General features: G+C 37.9%; 2 protein-coding genes across 3 annotated transcripts; one reads left to right on the top strand and one right to left on the bottom strand.

The window, feature by feature from the left end:
- Positions 1 to 8,432: 8,432 nt before the first annotated feature.
- On the bottom strand, positions 8,433 to 11,300 carry crybgx (crystallin beta gamma X). Its single transcript, XM_017458979.3, has 6 exons — positions 11,178 to 11,300; positions 10,359 to 10,407; positions 9,973 to 10,094; positions 9,062 to 9,197; positions 8,814 to 8,953; positions 8,433 to 8,688 (listed from the first exon to the last, which is right to left on the bottom strand). Exons 1-6 carry the CDS (start codon positions 11,219 to 11,221, stop codon positions 8,556 to 8,558), a joined length of 624 nt encoding a protein of 207 aa, XP_017314468.1. The 5' UTR covers positions 11,222 to 11,300; the 3' UTR covers positions 8,433 to 8,555.
- A 2,620-nt stretch (positions 11,301 to 13,920) lies between these two features.
- On the top strand, positions 13,921 to 21,712 carry lctla (lactase-like a). 2 transcript variants are annotated; one of them, XM_053676594.1, is made up of 14 exons: positions 13,921 to 14,170; positions 14,696 to 14,856; positions 15,080 to 15,167; positions 15,266 to 15,375; positions 15,630 to 15,758; positions 17,578 to 17,673; positions 17,821 to 17,875; positions 18,173 to 18,338; positions 19,422 to 19,692; positions 19,806 to 19,932; positions 20,025 to 20,224; positions 20,819 to 20,882; positions 21,158 to 21,231; positions 21,355 to 21,484. In XM_053676594.1, exons 1-13 carry the CDS (start codon positions 14,044 to 14,046, stop codon positions 21,229 to 21,231), a joined length of 1,668 nt encoding a protein of 555 aa, XP_053532569.1. In that variant the 5' UTR covers positions 13,921 to 14,043; the 3' UTR covers positions 21,355 to 21,484. The 2 variants fall into 2 exon arrangements, with proteins under 2 accessions (XP_053532569.1, XP_053532568.1); XM_053676593.1 differs by lacking the exon at positions 21,158 to 21,231 and having other exon boundaries at positions 13,926 to 14,170; positions 21,355 to 21,712.
- Positions 21,713 to 23,535: the final 1,823 nt, after the last annotated feature.

Raw genomic sequence — 23,535 nt, 5'->3', positions numbered from 1 at the left:
CCATTGAAATTCTTGATTTCTGTGAGGCTTGGCTGGAGGAGTAGGGAAATAAATGTGTGGTATAGCTGATTATACTTGGCAACTAAGTCAGTGCACACTATGCACGCACACACACACACACACACACACACACACACACACACACACACACACACATCTTACTATCCTTTGTGAAGAAGACCTTCCATTGACAATTATTAATTCAGCTAATTATTGCTATCATACACCTAAATGTAACTCTAACCTTAAACTCACAGGTGGCTCTTTTTTCTTTTCTTTAAAAAGAAAAAAATTATAGCCACAGTTTTGGGGGAAAAGTAGTTTAACTTGTGTGGACGAGCCAAATGTCCCCAGAAGGTCAAAACTGTCAGATATTCCTATCCCTGTGGAACATTCGGTCCCCATCAACACAGAAAAACATGCCCGTCCACACACACACACACACACACACACACACACACACACACACACACACACACAGAATGCTGAAGGTCATTATAAAAAAGTGAGAGGGATGAGAGTGAGTCAGATCTGGCAGTAGCACTAGGTCTGTTAGTTATGGCTGAATGGAAGAGAGCGTACATGAGGCTTAATTGGTCTAGTGTGTGTGTATGTGTGTGTGTGTGTGTGTGAGCGTTGGTGATAATTGTGGTTCACAGGTGGCCACAGTGGTCGCCTCACACAGTCCAGACTGAGAGTTCACATCAGGGCCTGGGACAAAACACACACACATTCCAAAGCGCAAATCTTCAGCCATGTTGCTCAGTTGCTCATTCACTTTGACTCATTATTACCGTCATTTAGGCTTAAGTTATTTTCATAATTGCTACAAAGAAGCTTAATGACTAAACTCATTCCATCATCTTATCAGACAGGGTGTATAGTCAGTGATATGTATATTTTATTCTATTCCTCTATGTATTTCCCCACTGTGCCGAAATACGTACAATCTATTTCCTGTTAAGGTTTCTGAAAATGTACGTTTGGCCTCATCATGGAGCCTGCAGCCTCCCCGAGGCATTTCCTTTCTCTGTTGGCTACAGAGCCGAAAGCGTGTCGTAACAAGACGCCACGCCGCATACTGGCTTGTAGCATCAAGATTTTCCTGATAATCATCCTGAAATAGCTTGTCAGACATGCAGGCATGTGCATTTAAGCCCTGCAAGGTATTTTCTCGTGAGATCATCTGTAATTAAATCTCACCGTACCCTAGACGGAGCTGGCTGAGAGAAAGCATGCAAGGGCAGTGAGATCTGCTATACCAGTATCTGGGGATCTACAACTAGAAAATAGGTATCTGACAGGATGGGTGCGGCAAATGGGGATAAAAACCTAGTGTAATCACTGCACAATGGTGCAGATTGTCAGTATGTGTTATTTAGATTATTCAAAGGTGTTTCAAATATATTTTGCAAGTGTTTTGTATATTTTAAACAACTAAATGTTTTCCTGGACTGAAATATGTTTCTCTATTGCATGTATCTCAACCACAGGTAAAGTTATTACATTTTAAAGTCTGGTTACAACTAGAAAACTGCATTTAAAGATTCTATTTTAACTACACTGACCTAATATATTAATGAAAAAATAACACTAATGACGCGTTACCAAAGGTTATAGGTTTTATGGTGGAAAAACATGTAATCAGTCTGATCATCAGCATTATCCACATCAGTCTTCCAAGTCTCATGTTAACATTTAAACTGACTACTTCTTTACCTATCATGATCTATGTAGAAATACTTCAAGTTTAGAAGGTTACTTAAGCATGACTGACTGATGGCATCACCATTTTAGAGGGTAATTTATTCATGTTTTCTTAAAATAGAGGTGTCAAAGTGTTGTCCAGACTTCAGCCTCAGAATCTTGATGGGATTTCCCAGGTTGCCACATATGTAATCACCATCCAGCTTAATAGGAACATCGGTACACTTTTAATTGGCAATTATCCAATCAGCCAATCATGTGCCAGCAATGCAATGCCTGAAATCATAAAGATATAGCTCAAGAGTTTCAATTAATGTTTACATCAGGTACCAATGAATTTGACCATCCAGTGAGAGGTGGTTCTAGGGTCATAAACATGTTGTTGATGAGAAAGATCAGAAGAGAATAGTCAGACTGGTTTAAGCTGAGAGGAAAGCTACATTAACTTAAATAACCTCTTTTTACAACTGTGGTAAACAGAAAAGCATCTCAGAACCCACAATAGGATTTTTTTTTGTTACATTTAGCACCATTCTTTGTAACCTCTAGAGCAGTGGTCACCAAACCTCTTCCTTGAGATCTACAGTACCTTCCTGCAGGTTTCATCTCTATCCAAAATCTAACACAGCTGTTTTAGGTGATTAAGAACTTCTTAAGGCAATGATTAGATGGTCAGGTGGGCAAAATTATGGTTGGAGCTAAAGTCGTAAGGAAGGTACAGTGCTTTGGAAAAAGTATTTGCCCCATCCTGATTTCTTCTGTTTTTGTGTATATCTCATACTAAATAGTTTTAGATCTTCAAACGAAATATAACATAAAACAAAGGAAACCTGAGTAAACACACTATACAGTTTTTATTTCATTAAAAAATTTTATTGAAGCAAAAAAATTTATCCAACACCTGTGAAAAACTAATTGCCCCCCTTAAAGATAAAATCAGGTTGTGCCACCTTTAGCAGTAATAACTGCAACCAAACGCTTCCAATATCTGGATATCAGACTTTCACTTACTTCTAGGACTAGGATTTACTCCTATGCTTTGGATTATAGTCTTGCTGCATAATCCAGTTGCGAATGAGTTTTAACTTACGCACTGAAGACCAGACATTCTCCTTTAGGATTTTCTGGTAGAGAGCAGAATTCATGTTTCCCTCAATTATTGCAAGTTGCCCAGGCTCTGAAGCAGCAAAGCATCCCCACACCATCACACTGTCACCACCATGCTTGACCATAGGTATTATGTTATTTTTGAGGAATTATTTGTTTGGTTTACGCCAGATATAACGGGACCCCCGTCTTCCAAACAGTTCCACTTTTGACTCATCAGTCCACAGAACATCTCCCAAAAGGTTTGAGGATCATCATGATGTGTTTTGGCAAAATTCAGACACGCCTTAATGTTGTTCTGGGTTAGCAGTGGTTTTCACCTCACCACTCTTCCATGGATGCCATTTTTGTCCAGTGTCTTTCTGATAGCGGGGTCATGAAGAGTGACTATTGATGCAAGGGAGGCCTGTAGGTCCTTTGATGTTGTCCTTGGCTCTGTTGTGACTTCCTGGATGAGTAGTTGCTGTGCTCTTGGAGGAATTTTGGAAAGTCAGACAATTCTGTGAAGGTTCACTACTGGGCTGAGTTTTTCTATTTAGAGATGATGACTCTCACTGTGGTTTTTTGGAGTTCCAGAGATTTTGAAATAATTTTGTAACCCTTCCCAGACTGATGTATTTCAATCACCTTCTTCCTCATCGTTTCTGGAATTTCTTTCAGCTTTAGCATACTGTGTTACTGGGAAAGACCTTTTAAACAACTTCATGCTGTAGAAAAAGTTGTATTTAAGTGTTGATTTGACTGAACAGGGTTTGCATTAATCAGGCCTTCTTGCATCTAGTCCAGCTGAACCCCATTATGAATGCATAGATTTGGGGAATTAGTAACCACTGGGGCAAATACATTTTCACACAGGCCCAGGCGGTATTGGATAACTTTTTTTTGCTTCACTAAATAACATTATCATTTAAAAACTGTATTTTGTGTTTACTCGGGTTGCCTTTGTTTTATCTTTCAATTTCTGAAATATTAATTTCTCCATTTTGATGTGAATATTATCTGAAGCTCTTGGCCTGCACCTGCATGATTTTACACATTGCCCGGCTGTCACATGATTGGATAATTGTGTGAATGAGCAAGTGTATTGGTGTTCCTAATAAAGTGGTCAGTGTGTACATATGTAGGCACTTTCCCAAAACCTTCTTTTCTACTTTCTGGTATCTTTTTCATAATATGATTTGCCTCTTTATTGTTTTAGGACTAGTAGATTTTTTTTTGATTTTTTTTTTACATAAATGGTATTTCCCAATATAATTTTCAGTATCACATTTGTAATATTTGAGCATATTTTTCTTGTTTCCAAAGCCTGTTCTGCTGATTTTTGTTTGGTTTTTCTGTAGTAGGCTGTTCGGGTATAATGTCTATTTTTGCGTTGCTTCCTTGATTACATTTTGCCCCATGCGCTGATTTGTTACAGTTAGAATGGAGAAAATGTTCACAGTAATGACAGTCATTATACAAGAACAATCTCTTTCATCTCTTTATGACAGTGTCTGAAACTGGGGCTGTAAACCGCAGTGACATGGAGGTGCTTGTTTCCTCCTCCAGGCAAAGCAAAGCTGTTGGAATTTCCCAGTTTAGGTTGAGCTAAAAATTGGACAAGGCGTCAGTGTTTTGTTTGTGCAGTGCTTGAGAGTGTGTATGTAGGCTGATCAGAGCTCAGGCTTACTGCAACACTCTTCACACACACATGACGAAGCCAGGGCGTTGCACTTGGTCTGCCAGTGTCAGACCTCAGATGGGGGAAGCCCTCTGGAAGATTGGTTTTGCCACCGTGCAACTACATTCTTCCATCCTGTGACAAAAACACAAACATGCTGCATTTAAAACATTGTGGGGGGAAAAAATGTACCACCTCGTATTTGGAGGTTTGTTTGAATGTTTGATTGAATTGAAGTGTGTTGAGTGTGCACTTTTGTGTTGGGTGAACAACCTTGGGCATAGACTTCAAGAGTCATTTTGCAACTATACAGTAATTTCCTATGCATATAATAATGCAAGTTTTTAAATGAACCACTTAAACATTTTACCTCTCTGATTATCATCTAATTAAAGGGGAAAGTGGCTGAGAATTGTCAAGAATTTGGCCAGGCAGACTCCATATCAAGGTCATGTTATTTAAATGCACAGATAACACAGATGTATTTCTCAGCCAAAGCTTATAATCAGTGGCCACCCAAATCCATGCTAGCTTACACATGCACACTTTAAGTAAAAAAAACTAACAAAAACCATTTCTCAGCATTGACAGCTTTGAGGAACACTGTATGTAATTCAGTTTGAAATATGCTATGATGTCCGGAATGCAAAATATTAAAGGTTGAACATACACATTTTTAACTACTTTAAACTAATAACCCTAAACTACTTTCAGCTAAGAAACCTAAAATACTCTAAACTAAAAATAAAAAACTAAACTAAAAACCTTAAACTACTATAAATTAAGAATTTGAAAGTAAACAAAGAATTCTAAACTATTCTAAACTAGACTAAACTAAGAACCCTAAGGTACTCTAAAACAAGAACCCTAAAATACCCTACACTAAGGACCTACATGCTAAGCTAGCAAGCTAGATAGCTTAGTAAATGTTACAGTGTATTTTTACAGGCTTAGCTACTGGTAAACAAATCCCAGAGAGACCTAGATGCTAAAGTGCCACTAAAGTGTGATAAATGCTAGCTATCTTAGTAGCAGATACTGTAACTAGTCAGCTAGCTGACTTAGCTAACAATAGTTACAGTATTTACAAAATCTTGGGTGTTGTGGCATGTTTGTACATGTTTGGCTACTCATAAAAAATAAAAATAAAAAAAATCTGCTACTAAAAACCATATTCTTGTCTACCTATGAGCTAGTTTACTAGCAGCTAGCTAGCCACAAGATATTCTAGCTAGGTTGAGTTAGATCTTTTTTAATATAAGGGTTAATGTGTAGAGATGTTGTAGGCCATTATCTGTGCATTACAAACATACTGTATTAAGCAATTTATGCTACATAGATTGTTTTTAATGATTTATAATGACATTATTGTATACCTACCCCTAACATATTAGCTTCAAAACCCCTCAAGTTCAATGAGCAAGGATTTGTCTTATCATAGGTTATTTAGACTTGACCATTGACACCTAAATCAAAGCAAAACACAAAAAAGGATGTTGCCTCCCTGTTAATGAATCAAAAAGGGGAAAAGGGCAGTGGGTTGGAATTCCTCTTAAGGCTTGCTGACGTTGGGAGGCTTAAAAAGAGCCTCTCTGGTCAGATTGAACTGCTTGAAGAATATAGACAGTGGCTTATTAACTGAAACCTATTGATTGTGGCTGGCTGATGACCGCTTGTCAGGGAGTGTGTTCCTGGTTGAGACATAAATAAGTGACCACTGGTTTTACTGAAGGTCAGCTGAGGCAGAGCAGCACATCTGACCACGTAAACAGACTGCGGTGAAGGAGCATCTGGGGGATTGAAGGTTTGATGGCTAGCATATGAACTGTGGGTTTTTTGCATGTGTGTAAGTGTGTGTGTGTGTGTGTGTGTGTGTGTGTGTGTGTGTGTGTGTAAGCGTGAAAGAGACAGAGGAGTGTCACGGAATCATTCATAACTGCTTGTAGGTCAAGAAGAATGCAGCGTACGGGTGGTCACTTAGTTTACAGATCCGACTCTGACCAATTGCCTTACAGAGAAAAACAGACAAGAACTCTTCCATTCATCTAACCGCATCATCTCCAGAGCTAGACCCTTTCTAACAGAAAAATCCTACATGTGTGGGTGTGAGAGAGATAGAGAGGGAGGAAAAGAGAGGACAAGCTTTGTGAGGCATTTTTAAAGTTAACACAGCAGATCCACATAATTTTTTTTCTCTTTAAACCAGTTGCCTCAAACTTAAAGTATGTGAGCCTAACCACAGCTTTCCACTGCTAATGACTCTCTCGTTCTCTCTTTTCTACCCATGCTCTTACCCTGTGGCCTAAACAAAAGCCAGAGCTCATCAAAGTTGTGTATAACGAGACAGTACGGTACTCTCTGTGCATCTTATGCAATGTTCTGCATTCCTATAAACCATGCTTCAGTAGTGTACAAGATCTGAATTAAGATTAAGCACTCTTTCCCCACTTCTCTTACTCAAAACTTACTCTCTGTGAGAAACTGCCAAACGGATGTATGACTAGTGTAAAGTGCTACATTCCTGTATTCCAGGACTGCACTAATAGAGGCATCAGCTGGCATTAGCCTGTATCTCAGCACTAGTGCTGAAGACTGGCTGAGTGGCTTGAGAGAGAGACGGATCCTGGTGTCATCAGGCCAACAGAAGGAGAGCAACTGTCGCTCCCACGGCTCACAGAAATACCACTTATGTATCCTACACGGAGCAGGACCTAGCATGTGTGTAGGAGCCAGAGGCCTGCCTTAAACCCATGTGAATTCCTTATCGTATGCTCTCATGTGCACAGAAGTGCCTACAGCTGTGCTTGAAGCGTTTAGGGCATTGAGGACTTAAGCTCTTTAAGCACTGCTCAGGGTCACAGGGTGAGAACAGTGAGTTTATAGCCTACTGCCAGAGGCCCATAACAACTGATGCTATCAAGATTACGGTCAGTAAGATATGCTGATAAACTCGGATATGCCGTCACACATGAATTATTAACCCTTATGTGCATGCATGGTCTTCATCACAGCAGATGGATGATTCAGAGAAGTGAAGTTACCTTAGTAATTGAAAGTGCTTATAATAAATTCATACAGCAGTAAAAAGTCACACTTGTCCAATACTTTGTACACGTGCCCTGAGTTTAAAACTTTAGGTTCATAAATATGAATTTTCATTCACTCATCTTCATTAGACACTATGTCCTCGACAGGGCTATCGTGGATCTGGAGCCTATCCTTGGAAGACTGGGAGCGAGGCAGGATTACATCCTGTATGGACGCCAGTCCATAATTTTTCCTGTCAATTATAATAAACAAGATATCAATTAATATACAAATTCATAAATAAATACAGTATATTTATACATACATCTCCTAGACATCAGGAGTTTGTTAAATGGTTTGGATTAAACATGGAAAGGTGCTGTTATGGTGGTATAATCTAAGGTGAAAATTAAATCTGATCAGATAATATTTCATTAACCTTGCATTCTTAGCAAAGCTGGTCACTTGAGGGGTGTCACATATCATGAAAGGAATTAAAGACGGATCCAGGCAGGACCTAAAAAAAATATGTCAAATCTAGAACTCTAAAGGGCCTTGATTTGTCCCTCTGGGGAACCCCTAACAGTTCTATGTATAACAGAGCATTTGCCTTTCAGAGAGATTTCCAAGCCCCTTAAAAACTAAAGAAACCTGAACTATCCAAAGGTATACCTCTGAGTAACCCATTTCTCTGAAAGTGTAGTCATTGATGATTTCAAATTCAACTGCTTCAAATGATCATTTTCTTTTTAAAAATACAATAGCAAAATATGTCACAACACACCACAAGGGGGCACTCAAATGTGCATACACAGGGGTTTCCAGCTCCAGTTACTTATTATCAAGCTGTTCATGCTTCATGTTCAGCACTCTTTTTGTTTAAAAAGGAACCACAAGATGACCATGCTTGTCTTTTTCATGAGTTTATTACTAAAATAGTTTTTTTCTGCTAGGATGTGGATTGTTTGTGGCTTACATGTTGAGTGTAAAAATGTCAGGGGAGGGGGGGCTTTGGAGGGATTTTACAGGGTTAGAGTGCAGGGTTAGGAGGAGTTCAGCTGAAGCAAATTCTGCGCATGGAGCCCACAGCACTGTTCTGAGCTCCCCAATCTGAGAAGTTGTTGTAGTCTTTCCTTTCCAGGATATAGTGGGATCCTCTGTAATTGGGCTCCTGGTACACCACCCAGCTATACACACACACACACACACACACACACACATACAAGATCTCAGTTGAATTTAGAGTTTTCACAGAAGCAGTAAGAAAGCCAATAATTGATAAATAAAGAACAGAGTAGAATTAGATACTCACGCTCCGCCCAGCACCCGGATTGAGGAGGTTCTGTTCAGGTTATATCTTGTCATGAGGTTGGGGATGTCATCATGGATCTCTATCTTTCTCCCAGAGAAACCTTGCCTCTCAAACAGCTGAGCACGTGGAGGGTTTGTATCCTGCATAGACCACACATTCACTCATTGCATTCAAGGAAATGTTGTGACACAGTTTAATGAAACGACAAGTTTTGAATGTATTCATAAAGGATCGAGAGAGTGTCTCACCTGCTTCACAGAGCGTACAGATGAGATGTGGTCACCCTGGCCACACCACCTATCTGTGCAGTTATATTCTCCCCGATCAGACATGTCCCACAAATACTGGCGCCCACGGAAGTGCTCATGCTCATAGCCCACCCAGCTGCTCACAACAAAAACACCCACATATTAGCAAAGTTTATAAGGATGTCTGTAAATATAATGGCTATAATGGCTTAGAGCACTTCACTAAAGAGGGCTTAAAAATCCAAACATATCTTCAAAAGGACAGTGACAGATTCGATCTGTGTTAAATTACATTCAGTTATCATTTCGTGTCATATCATATCAATATGCACATGGAAGTCTTATTAACATGGTATTGTAAACATGGTATTAACATGGTATTTGACTAGCTTTAAACAGATTCAATTTGCAGCAATTATGAACAATGTGGGTGTTTACACATGCATATGTATGGCATCATTATTTGACTTCAGGCATATACAAAGTACTCAAGTCATGTAAACAACATGATACAGGACAATTTTAGTAAAATTATCTGTGAATTATTTTGTGAACTTGGACCATTTATCTACATAGCTGCATGTGTGCAAACATAACTGGATCCGCCCCATTAGTAAATAAAGAGATTGAATACTAATTTTTAAATGGTGTCTTGCCCTTCATCTTCAATGGGTTTGCATACAACCTTGTTGATCATTATCAGATTTTTGTACATATAAGTCCAGTAAATGTAACCTGTTATGATTATGACCCTGCAATGATTAGTAATAAAAACATTTCAATAAATAGACGTGATTCTGTTCAGGTGGGTTTTAGTTGAGACCAAAGTTAAGACAAGTTCTTATGAAATTCAAGCTATAGTAGTTATGGGAAGCAATTGCAGGATGTGTGTGTAAGCACTGTATACTTACGCTCCACTCTCCACCTGCACGGAGTTACATCTTTCAGGGAAGTTCTTGTCGCTCAGTTTCTGGCAGTCTGAGCTGAGGTCCAGGCGCTGGCCAGCAAAGTTCCTCTGCTCAAAAAGGGTCACCTGACACAAAGCATGAGTGCACGCATTTTCCTTCTATTCAATTCATGCTTTAGAAAATTTTAAACAATGGTCTTTCAGTAGACGACTATAAATGACTAGAGTGTTCTGGAGGCACATGGATAAAACCTTCCTGACTAAGCGTGTTGGTCTAGAATTAGTTTACGTATTTCCATAAAATATGCTATCAACAATTATGCATCTTTTAGTCATAAACTAGGAATAGCTATTTATTTCATGCAAGTACAGTGTAAAGAAAAGACTCACCTTCCCACTGGACCCATAAAATGCACGTTGGAGCACAGACCCCAGCTTGCTACAGCACATATGAAAGAGGGATAAAATCACAGTCAGAGAACATTTACACACAACACCATGCAGGGACAGATACACCTTCAAGGGTATATTTATCAAGAATAGATTCTTATAGGCTCCTACACATAGTCACATTGTAAAATAAATCAAATAAACAGAGCACAACAGCATATATCTAGAATATTTGTAAAATGTGTAAATCTGGGCCAGGTTTTCCAAAAGCACCATAAAATTAAAATTATTCTACCTGGTGGAGAGAGAGCGAGAGTGAGAGAGAGTGAGAAAGAGAGAGAGAGAGAGAGAGAGAGAGACAGAGAGAGACAGAGAGAGACAGAGAGAGACAGAGAGAGACAGAGAGAGACAGAGAGAGACAGAGAGAGAGACAGTGTTTAGTGTGATACTCACTCCACCATTGAACAGTGCATTTTGGGAAACTCAGGCCATAACTTTATTAAGAATTGATTCGGTTCGATCTTGCAAACAGTGTAAATAATTTTGAGTTAATGTTTGAGTTAATATTCAAATATAGTACATATTGTCAATTTGACCAAATGAATTCCCTGGCTGTATCTGAGTTGATTAGTTTGTTACAGCGGAAGGAAAAGTCAAACATGAATCCACTTCAGCATACTATCACCCACATACTAGTGTTATTCTTATTTAAACACATTTGGATGTCATAACACATCCCTGCTTACGGGCAGAGGCTCAGACAGATTCAGCCTGCAACTTTTGGTGCTGCTCTGGTTTCTGAACCTAGCACAAACATACCTGGTTTGTTGAGCTATTCCGGGGACTTTAGTAAAGATGTTCATTTCAGCTCATGGAGGGAACAAAAATGCTCCTTAAATACAGCAGCATGAGAGAATAAGGAAGTGCCAGAACACTCATCTGTTTCTCTACAGCTTCTCTGTATTGATATGCTAAACACAGCGGACTGTTTTAGTGTTGAAACACACAAACGCACGCACACACACACACACACACACACACACACACACACACACACGCACACTTACTACATGTGAAAGAATACAGTCATATGCTTACGAGCATTGGGGCATATTGTCATAACCCTTTCCACACACACACACACACACACACACACACACACACACACACACACAAATAGCAGAGTGCAGTGCCAACACTTTTCCACAACAGTTCAGCATGTTTTCTGCACTGAACAAAAATGCTTCTCGGTTTTCAAACTGTATTTAAGCATTAATGAGTAATGCACAAATTAGGAACATGTAAGTTTCACCACAAACACATTAACATCACCATGTGTTTCAATGGAGATTTATTAATCCTTTACAACTAAAATAACTGCTTATCAGAAGAAAATAGAAATGAACAGAGAATTAAACCAACAGACTATTTCATTATCTTGAATTGGATTGCTTATGATGCCATTTGTCCATTTTCTATATTTCAATGACTAACATTTCAGTAAACACCAATCAAACAGTGAAAGAACACAGGATTCACAGGCTTTCATCTGACAATTTACCACAAAATAAATAAATAAAAAATAACTAACATTTGGAATACAGCATTTCATTTTTGTAAGACCTATATATATATATATTTTTTTTTTATAGTTTCTCAGAGACTAAATCAATGTAAAGGAATTTTCATTGTATAAAATATGCAATTGCAGTACTAAACACCAGGATAACTCAGACATCAATAAAATGTCAACAAACTAAGAGGTTTAAATGAGTAAATGAGAGTTCCCAGGGTTTTGTTCGGTAACATTTCAGAAGTAGTCGGTAACTTTAAAAAAAAATTACTTCATATTTTCTTTCTCTTAACTAATATTATCAGCTGCATTAGTTTAATATTAATATTAGCAGATCATAAACAACATTAATAAAACACTGTTAATGTTACCAAAGTAAGTTAACACATAATAACTGATGTTTTGTAAACGTTGATTGAATGCTCCTGCATTAACCTGTTTATTCAAATCAGGACTGAAAATAAATCCACATAAATATGCATCAATTAATTTATAGCATGTTACTAAATGATTATTGGTTGTATTCAGAGTCTCTTTTGCACTCCAGCCATACATTTAACCACTGCAAAAATGGTAGTAATGGCATTGGGCTTATTTTAATTCATGAATGAATTAAATTTTGGTTAGTGCATTAATAAATCTAACACAGTGACTTTTATTAACATTACTTATGCTTTATTAACGGGTTGTTAATGGTTTGTTAAGATAAATTAATTATTAACTAAGCTTAAGCATTACTATAAAGAATGTTAATGTATTTTCGTACATATATAGGTATAATTAGTGCGTGTGTATTTTATGTGCAGAGGTTTAACTGAATAAAAATGGTCAGTACTATAGCTAGTGTAGATTGGTACCTTTGCAGAGCTACCTTATGGGAGATTTACGTGTGCAGGTACAAGTAATGATCCATTTTCTCTGGAAAGTTGTTAAACTGTATGCCTTATAAAAAATCTTTTTTTCTTGTACAGTATGTTTAAAGATTTTACTCCTCATCACCTCCAGTGGAACCCTGCCATCTGCTAGATCATCCTCATTAACATTATTTTGCTTACAGCATCAAATCTGTGTTTCTATTGAACCTGTTTGCACCAGCACTTTTCCCTTTTCACCCCACTGAGCGTGAATGGGGGGTATTTGCGCCAGCGTGTGGGTCATGAGGTTCCTGAATAGCATCAGGAGCTGCTGGATGTTTCTCTTCTACTTTGTGGTGGCTGTACAGCACCTTTCGAGAACAATGTGAGGATGAAATAAGTCCAGAGATTTGGGTTACATTCTGGCATTTTGGGACAAATGCATAGAGAAGAGCAGGTATGCCTGTATATGTGTTCTTTCAGAGAGAGAGAGAGAGAGAGAGAGAGAGAGAGAGAGAGAGAGAGAGAGAGAGAGAGGGATAAGTCCTGATTTTGGCAGTAACTACTTGTGCTAAAAGAGCGCACCTAGATACTCTTTAATTAATCTGTAATTCTACTACATTTTTGAGATGTCTTTCATATTAGCAGCTTTGGATAAATTGACTTACTTTCTCTCTCTGATAGCACTCTGTGTCAGTGTGTCGTATAGCTGGATGAAATGAACACATGGTAATTTAGTCTAATCTGTGCTTGTAATGTATTTTGAATTTATGAATGATTGCATATGAGAAATTTGGCATGTGTCTTTCACATAGCTACAGGCTCTGGACCTTTCTGAGTAAGGTACAAAATTGAAAAATCTCAGGATGTTTCTAGTGCAAGTGACGTTTTTTTTTTTTTTTTGGTGTGTTTTCCTGTTGTAATACTGATATGTCCAGTAGATAGATATGTGGCTTTTATGTTGATAACGAAGCAGCTTAAGATATGACATCATTAAGTAGAATCCACATCACACTGTAGAGAAATTGTGGGTTAAGTAAGCATTAAACTTAACTAGTGTTGAGACTGCATCATGTAAACAAGGTTACATACCAAAAAGCTGCTTTGCTTGAGTCAGTGTAATGTGTGAGAGACTTTGATGTTTTCATGTGTCATATGTGCTATGCTCATATACAGTTTTACAAGTGAAAGGTTTTGACTGTTTTATCTATCTGTTAGGTACAATTATTGGAAGACTGACACATACCATAAGAACACAATGGCACAGCACAGTCTTCTGAGCTTGTGCCATGTTCTCGTGTTGGCATTGTGCGTTTCGGCAGCTGAGGATTTTGACTGGACCAAGAATGAGAAAGGATCCTTTCATTATGGCACTTTCCCTACTGGTAACATTTTGCATTCCAAGAAAGACATAACACCAATTCGACTGTAATGGTTTAATAATCTATTAAGTGACCACAGATGTGAAATAATTTATTTAATTAATACTTTTTATTTTTAATTAATATATACCGTGAATTCAGCTAGTATGAGAAACATTTAGATTTTGTTTGTCTCTGAGATGTTTTGTGTCCTTGTGAAATCACATAGTAGATTTCTAAAATCCCATGTAGCTGGTAACACAGTGGTGTAGTCAGTAACACTGGCACCTCACAGCTCCAGGGTTCGATACTGAGCTCGGGTTACAGTTCTGGGCCTCCCTGTGTCCGTATGAGTTTGCCTCACCTTCCAAAACCATGCCAGTATGTGGATTGGCTACACATAATTGCCCCTAGGTGTATTGTAAAGTTAAATGACTGCGCAGTACGCTATCGATCTAATTTTCATTTTATATTGGCTCCCTCTAGTGGGCAAATAGATTCCTATATACTGTTAAAAAATAATTTGGGTGCATGTGTCTAATATCACAGCATTCTCTTGGGGTGCTGGCAGCTCAGCATATCAGACTGAGGGAGCCTGGAATAAAGATGGCAAAGGGATGAGCATCTGGGATGTGTTTTCACATAAAATAGGCAAAACCCACCTGAACAACACTGGAGATTCTTCCTGTGAGAGCTACTACAAACTCAAGGTGACGTACAACGTACATGTACAGTCTGTATACTGTCTTTATGTATAATATGTATAATGTGATATTGTTTGTATAATGTAATGTAATGTCTAATATTTAATGTAATATATTAAGGCTTAACGTATTAACATCATGGAATCAATCCTTTTAGATATAAGCCTGTGTATACAGAAGAACTGGTCCACTATCCTAAATGACTTTTTAACTTTTTCTTCATATTCAGGATGACATCTTGTTAATGAAAGACATGAAGCTGAATCACTACCGTTTTTCTATTTCCTGGCCAAGGATCCTACCTACTGGAATTAAGTGTAAGACAGATTTTTTTTTTAATTAACTAAAAGTAACCTATCACAATTACTTCGCCACTAAATCAAGAAATCCTGAGACAGTTTGTTCTGTTTAATAGCTGATCAAATCAATGAAAAGGGAATACAACACTATGACAATCTCATCAATATGCTTCTGGAGAGTCAGATCACGCCCATTGTAACCCTTTATCACTGGGATTTGCCTCAGGTGAGTATTACAGGGGGTTTAGGTAACCCTTTTTTTTTTAAAAATGAAGCATTCTTACTCAGGATAATAACTGTAGTACTTAGTTAGATTCTACAGGAAGATTCAGAGATCATTTATTTGTGCATAACCCGTGGTGGGAATGTGCATAGCCGTATTGTCTGGGAACGGAGATAATGACATTTCCACACAGAGCTCTGATCAAATTTGCTTCCTGTATGATTCAGAGGGTCAGGAATTCACATGCATATTTTCAGGTTCTTCAGGAGAAATATGGTGGTTGGCAGAACAGCAGCATGGTCAATTTCTTTAATGACTACGCCAACCTGTGCTTCGAGAGATTTGGTAATCGGGTAAAACACTGGATCACTTTTAACAATCCATGGGTAAGCAAAACGAATCTCATCTTTCTGAAGCTGAATATATACAGTGCCCTCCACTAATATTAGCACCCTGGGTAAATATGAGCAAAGAAGGTGAAAAAAAATTGTATTTATAGTTTAACCTTTAGATCTTTTGTTCAAATAATTCACAAATTATTAGAGTATAAATACTCTGCTCTCATGGATATCAAACAATTGCAAACACAACACACAACACATAATATCCCATTGATATTTTACACTTTTTAGTACACCTGGGTGACTGGGAACAGGAAATATTTCCACCATGACTTCCTGTTTCACAGGGGTATAAATATGAGGTAACACATAGGCCAAATTCCCTTAGTCATTCATAACACTGGGTAATACCAAGCAATTTAGCTGTGTGCAGCAAAAGGTTGTTGAGCTTCACAAAGTGGCTATAACAAAATAGCACAAGCATTGAAAATGCCCATTTCCACCATCAGGGCAATAATTAAGAAGTTCCAGTCAATTGGAAATGTTATGAATCAACCTGGAAGAGGACGTGTGTCTATGTGTCTATATTGTCTCAACACATTGTGAAGAGGATGGCTCGAGTGGCCAAAAAATCTCCAAGGATCACAGCTGGAGAATTGGAGAAGCTAGTTGCATCTTGGGGTCAGAAAGTCTCCAAAACTACAATCCGAAGTCACCTACTTCACCACAAGTTGTTTGGAAGGATTTCAAGAAAAAAGTCTCTACTCTCATCCAAAAACAAACTCAAGGGTCTTCAGTTTGCCAGACACTACTGGGACTTCAAATGGGATCGGGTTCTATGGTCAGATGAAACCAAAACAGAGCTTTTTGGTAATAAACACCAGAGGTGGTTTTGGCGCACACTGAGAGGTAGCCATATGGAAAAGTACGTCACACCCACGGTTAACTATAGTGATGGCTCTTTAATGTTCTGGGGCTGTTTTTCTGCCAGAGTATCTGGACATTTTGTTAGGATACATGGCATCATGGACTCTATCAAATATTAACAGATATTAAGTGAAAACCTGACTGCCTCTGCCAGAAAGCTTAAAATAGGCATGGTTGGATTTTCCAGTAGGACAATGGTCCAAAACATACATCAAAATCAACAAAATGGTTTACTGACCAAAAAATCAAGGTCCTGCCATGTCCATCCCAGTCCCATGACTTGAAACCCATAGAAAACCTGTGGGGTGAACTGAAGAGGAGAGTCAATCAGCATAGACCTTGAAATTTGAAGGATCTGGACAGATTCTGTATGGAGGAATGGTCTCAGATCCCTTGCCATGTATTCTCCAACCTCATCAGGCATTATAGGAGACTATAATTTTATAGGGTGTATAAATTTATAGTGTGCCAATAATTGTTGCACAACTATATTTAACAAAGATTTTTTTTTGGATAAATCTGTGTTTTGTTTGCAATTATTTGATATCCATGAGAGCAGAGTATTTTTGTGAATTTTCTTTAACAAAAGATCAAAAGGTTAAACAATAAAACAATTTTTCACAGCCTTCTTTGCTCATATTTAACAAGGGTGCCAATATTAGTGGAAGGCACTGTACATACTTACATATACATATAGCTATTTACCTATTTGAACCATGTCAAAACATTTTCATTTATTATTTTTCATAATGTAGTTTATGTAGTTTATGTAGTTTGCCATGAAGCACTTTTTGTGTATATAGACATCACAAGGCCATAAATGGAAATTTATAGAGCCACCATTTTCTTTCGGCCTGCCCAAATATGAGGAGTTCATATGAGAAAATCATTTTAAAATGCACTTACTGTACATGATACAATATCATTTTCATTCCAGTCAGTTGCAGTGGAGGGTTATGAGACTGGTGAACATGCTCCTGGACTGAAACTGAAAGGCACTGGCGCCTACAAGGCTGCCCACAACATCATTAAGGTAAACACGAACCTGTAAGTTCTCATTTCTCAAAGCAGGAATACAATCAAGCTACATATACTGGAAGACTATTATCATATAGCTATAGTAATGTTTAAAATTATACACTAAAGCTGAGCTTGAGTCTTTTCCTATTTAAACCTGCAGGCTCATGCTAAAGTTTGGCACACTTATGACATCCAGTGGCGAAGCAAACAGAAAGGTAAAAAAAAAAAAAAAATAAATTCCTCCGTTAGCAGAAACTGAACAATGTCTCACTGATGTGGCTACTAAAAAACGAGTAAACATGCAGAAGTCGGACGTTTTCTGGAGAAAAATTAAATGAAAAATTACTTTAAAGGTAAATCTCTACATAACATTGAGTAAAAATTTGAGGGGGAAACTTTTAAAAAAAAAAATTTCTCTAAATTAAACTGTTTTTAATTTACTCAAATACTTTACCTATACTTCAGTACTGTAATCCAACTGACTGCATTTAGAAAGCTCTGCTTGACCTCAGGGCTAGTGGGCATCTCTCTGTCTACTGACTGGGGGGAGCCAGTGGACATCACCAATCAGAGGGACATTGAAGCAGCTGACAGATACATGCAGTTTTACCTGGGCTGGTTTGCTGCACCACTCTTCAGTGGAGACTATCCTCAAGTGATGAAGGAATATGTAGGCAAGTTATTATATCCAAACACATCTTTCTAACAACTAAGAGCAGAAAAAGTATAGAGACCATAGACAATTCTAAATATGTGCAATTAATATTGTTTTATTTCACTTCGTTTCTTAACTTGTCAACTTGTCTGGATTACTGTAATCCTCTTTTATCTCGTTTACCAAAGAACTCTATGACTAGTTTACAGAGAGTACAAAATATTGCGGCATGAATCTTGACTTGGCATGAATTGGAATGATGGATTCGATAAATATTACACTTGTTCTTAAACATTAGCTACCAGTGTTCTTGTGCCACTGTAACTCAATGAATTGGTTGTTAGATAAGTTCCAGAGCTCTCAGATTAACAAATAGATTTATGTTGGTCATACCCACTCCTCTGGCTAAATAGTGGTGAGGTAGCTATTATTTTGTCCACAAATTTTGAAGTTGCCCCCTGATGAGCTGAGAGCTCTTAGTGATTTGGGGAAATTTGTTCTAGTGAGCTTTTAAGTAAGGAATAAAACATGCTGTTTGGAAAAAAAATATTAACTTGATTATCTACCAACAACAGTAAATCTCAAAGTTTCTAATTGTTTTATACCACAGCGATTTGCCAATGACTACATTTTTAATATTTTACGAATGACATGTCGTGCTTTTTCTCAGTTTATAGTTAGTTTTAATGTTGTGGAATGTCCACAAAACAAGTGCATATGCTATAGCTACTATAAACCGAGGCTCATCCCCTCAACAGTTTCTATTTATTCTCTCTTGAATAACACACAGAAAAGTCAAATGTAATCTTACTGAGGAACCAGAAAAAACTCCTCTGTCCTGAAGACCCTATGGTGGCGGAAAACATACTGACTGATACAAAGTACTGACACCTGAGACTCCTTACAGAAATGTTAAATAAACACCTTGTCACAAAAACCTTCACCATATCAACTGCTAGATGTTTTTCTTACAGAATAACATGTTATAACAATTTAATTCCGATATCATGTTATAACATGTTAATTATAACATATTCGACTGAGAAGTTTGTAGACATTGTTGTAAAATGAAGATCTAAATAAAGATTATTTTATTCTTCAGGCAGGAAGAGTGCACAGCAAGGCCTGGGGAGTTCCCGTCTGCCCACTTTCAGCCCTCATGAGAAAAGCTACGTCAAGGGCACCTGCGACTTCTTGGGAATCGGCCACTTCACCACACGCTACATCACACAGAAGAACTTTCCCTCAAACCGTGGAGGTACTTACTTTACTGATCGGGACCTAGCAGAGCTCGTAGACCCGCTCTGGCCTGATCCTGGTTCTGAATGGCTCTACTCTGTGCCGTGGGGCTTCCGTCGGCTGCTTCACTATGTGAAGGTATTGCTCATTTTACTCACCTGTTAACACTAAAGACGTTAGTTGTGCAGAGACAAATTCAAGACGTGAACTATGCGCAGTGACATAAACCTAGCCTGATTTCCTTTCTTCAGACGCAGTATGGAAACCCTATGATATATGTGACAGAAAACGGCGTCTCAGAGAAGATAGTGTGCACTGACCTGTGTGATGAATGGAGGATACAGTACTTCAGGGATTACATCAATGAAATGCTTAAAGGTCAGTGTGAAACTAGAAGATATAAATTTTACACTTGTCTTATTCCAGCTTTACTAATTGAGCTAACAATTCTTATGTTCTTATCTCCTCAGCGGTTAACGATGGGGTAGATGTGAAAGGATATACTGCGTGGTCTCTGCTTGACATGTTTGAATGGGATGAGGGCTACTCTGAGCGATTTGGCCTGTACTACGTGGACTTTGACAGCAAAAATAAACAGCGTTACCCAAAAGCCTCTGTTCAGTTCTACAAACGCATCATCAACTCCAATGGCTTTCCCAATCAGAGAGAGGTATTTTTTTTGTTTTTTGCTTCTTATTTATTTATTTTTTTTGCAACAGTTACTGACGCAGTGCTAAAACTAGGATAGGAAATGAAGATGTAGCCACAAAGGGAACATCTGGTTACATTTATGAGCAGAACAGCTCCAGCTGGCTGCTACTATATTACTTAGACCAGGGATTAAAGTGGAAAGAAATACTCATGACATCCTCATTTTTTGCTCATTTTTAAACGCCTGTTTTCAACATTTGTCCAATATCACACTAGAAGATGAGATGTGAAAACAGAACTCCTAAGTAAGTGCTTTTATTCAGATTTATCTGTAAAAAGATATAGTATGGTGTTGACAAGATGCATGTTATGTTGAACTTTAAATGGCCTTGGAGATAAAGATTTGCAGTGAATTGTCCATAAATTATGTGAAAACTGCTTTACTATGGAACCCTCCCCACCAACATAAATATTTGTGCAAATGACCTCTATAAAATACATATGGTGATGAAGAACATTAATCTATGTTGGATGTCTTAATCTGTCCTTTACATAACAGTTCAACGGGTTTATTTGTGTCTGATGTGTTTTAATGCTGTTTTGTTTTTCACAGATTGAAAGCTGGAAAAGGAAAGCGACAGAAACCTGCACCTCTAGTAACCAGCTTCTAGCAGCAGGTCAGTACATTTGAGAAAATGTCTTTCTTAAGAATATGTCAGAAACTCACAATATCCTTTCAAATCTAGCTGGGGCAAACAAAAGAAACCCTTTTTACAATTTTAGTCATCCTGGTAGGAAAATTTAGTTTGTTAAATAAGAACAAATTGCTTAATGAATGGCCAGCAGGTCACAACTATGGATTTCTGGCTTAGTGCACAAATCTAATTAACTTAAAAAAAAAAAAAAACCCAACCTAAATCTAACAGGAATTTTCTTTTGTTTGCTCCTCCAGCTAGAAGAAAATCCAAGGAAAATAAGGGGCATGCAGAAATGCCAAAGGTTTGGCCTGCACATGATGAGGTTTAGGTACTAGAGAATGCTTTTTTTTATTTCAGGGATTTGCTTACATCTTGTCCTGGTTGTACTGATGCAAGTCTATTTTCTATCCTTGCATTTTCCCATCAATTTTAAAAATGTAATGTGTTTTAGATCCACTGAGCAGTCACATGGAGCTGGTGACGGAGATCGTGGTTCCTACCGTGGGTACCGTCTGTATTCTCCTCACTGCCGTCTTCCTCATGTTCCTCCTGAAGAGTCGCCTCTGAGGCCTCGAATTCTGTACATGCCAGCCCTCCCTGTCCTTCTTAAGCACGTTCCTCTCTTCTTCATCTGTAGCCTCTGGAGTTATCGAATACCTTCTGTACAGCAAATAAAAGACACAGTTACGTCATTATTGTCAGTATTACTAACAGCAACATTATGAAAGGAATCTGCTTGTACGTGAAATACATCGCTGGAAAATGTCCCATTGCAAAACAATATATTAAACTCTCAGTGGACACCTTAATGGTTTGCTGTTTGATCTGAGGTTAAGGGTGAATTTTGGAATCTCCAAAATATTAACAGACATTCTGGATTAATATTTGGTACTTCACTTAAAAACATACCTTTTTTTTGTTTTGTAATTCTCTGAGAGATCATAATGAAAGTCGGTATATGCAAATGCATGATGGAAATGCGATGTGCAACATCCATATCTTAAATAAAGGTCATAACCCTATATTTAGTTTAATTTTCTCTTATGTTGTATGTCTCTAAACAAACTCTAAATCAGTCAGTGAAACCAAACTCAACTAAACAATATGACAATTACACATAATATAAAATAAAAATAGGAGAATTAGCAACAAATAAATGACATTACACATTCAACACACACACACACACACACACACACACACACACACACACACACACATACAGCGTATGTTTGGCACAATCTAAACTTTAAAAAATAAAAACAGTAATTTATGTAATCCATTCATCTCCAGTAACCACTTTATTTTGGTCTGGGTTGTGGTGGTTCCGGAGCCTGTCTCTGGCAAACTGGACAGAAATACATCCAAAACGGTAAACTCATTGACATCACAGGACATCTACCAGCATATGTAAGCCGTAGAAGCACAATGGTGCAGTCAGTAGTTTTTGGCTTTCTCTATACTGTGTGGTTTTCCTCTGGGTTCTCCGGTTTCCTCCGACCTCCCAAAACATTCCAATGTTTGGACTGGCTGATAGTGTGAATACGTGTTATAGTGTGAATAACAGTTTCTTCCATGAGGCAGTCATATTACTCAACACCCTGTTGTCTCCCAACGCTCACCTGGGCTAGTCAAACACCTAACTCAGTATAACCCTGTACCACTGCACTCTGCACTTAACAAAGCTGCATCAGACACTTTATGGAAAAGTAAACTTATTGCCCCAAGACCCAGTAAGGATAAGCGGTACAGAAAATGGATGGATGGATGGATAAACATATTGCTGCTACAGATATACATTATATATTGCTGCTACACTACCAAATACTTTACAGCAGTGTTCCTTAACTGGGGGTCCGTGGACCACTTGTACTTGTGTGTGTGTGTGTGTGTGTGTGTGTGTGTGTGTGTGTGTGTATATATATATATATATATATATATATATATATATATATATATATATATATATATATATATATATAAACGATAATTTGCAAAAACCTGAGTGGTAGACAAGTTCAAGTGTCACACTGACATAAAATAAACAAAAGATAATTCAGAGAGTCAAATTAAATGTCACACCAACAAAAAATTTTTAAAAATTAAATCTCAAAATGTTTTGATTAATTTTTGAATGTCCAATGCTAATATTGTTAATCTTAAATATTAATCAAATAAATTAACATATAGAAATGACTGTTAAATATAAAGCCTATAATTGTTGTGGAGTGAGGGGGTCCTTGTGGATTGTTCGAAATATGCTAGGCGTCCAGAGCTCACAAAAGGTTGAGAACCACTGCTTTACAGTTTACAGCCCCTGTTCTGTATATTTAGCGTCCTGTGTATTTATTGTCCTGCACTCATCTCACACTGCGGTGTATTTGCACTTTAAGTAGTCTTGTGTACTGTTATGTGTTGCACTTTGGTCCTGGAGGAAGGACATTTATGCAGAGTGAAGCTAAACAGAGTCTGCCAGTAGGAGACCGGTAACAAGAAATTAGCTTTTCCCCCCCCTCCCCAATAAAGCAACACCCGATGGAATATAACTAATGACTATGTAAGAAATGTTTCACTAGGTGGCGCCATTAGCACTGAGACACACAGTGTGGAATAACAGAAGCAGTGCTCACGG

The sequence above is a fragment of the Ictalurus punctatus genome, chromosome 27, assembly GCF_001660625.3.
Source record: "Ictalurus punctatus breed USDA103 chromosome 27, Coco_2.0, whole genome shotgun sequence".
Lineage (NCBI taxonomy): Eukaryota > Metazoa > Chordata > Actinopteri > Siluriformes > Ictaluridae > Ictalurus > Ictalurus punctatus.
This window is presented reverse-complemented; position numbering and strand designations above follow the sequence as displayed.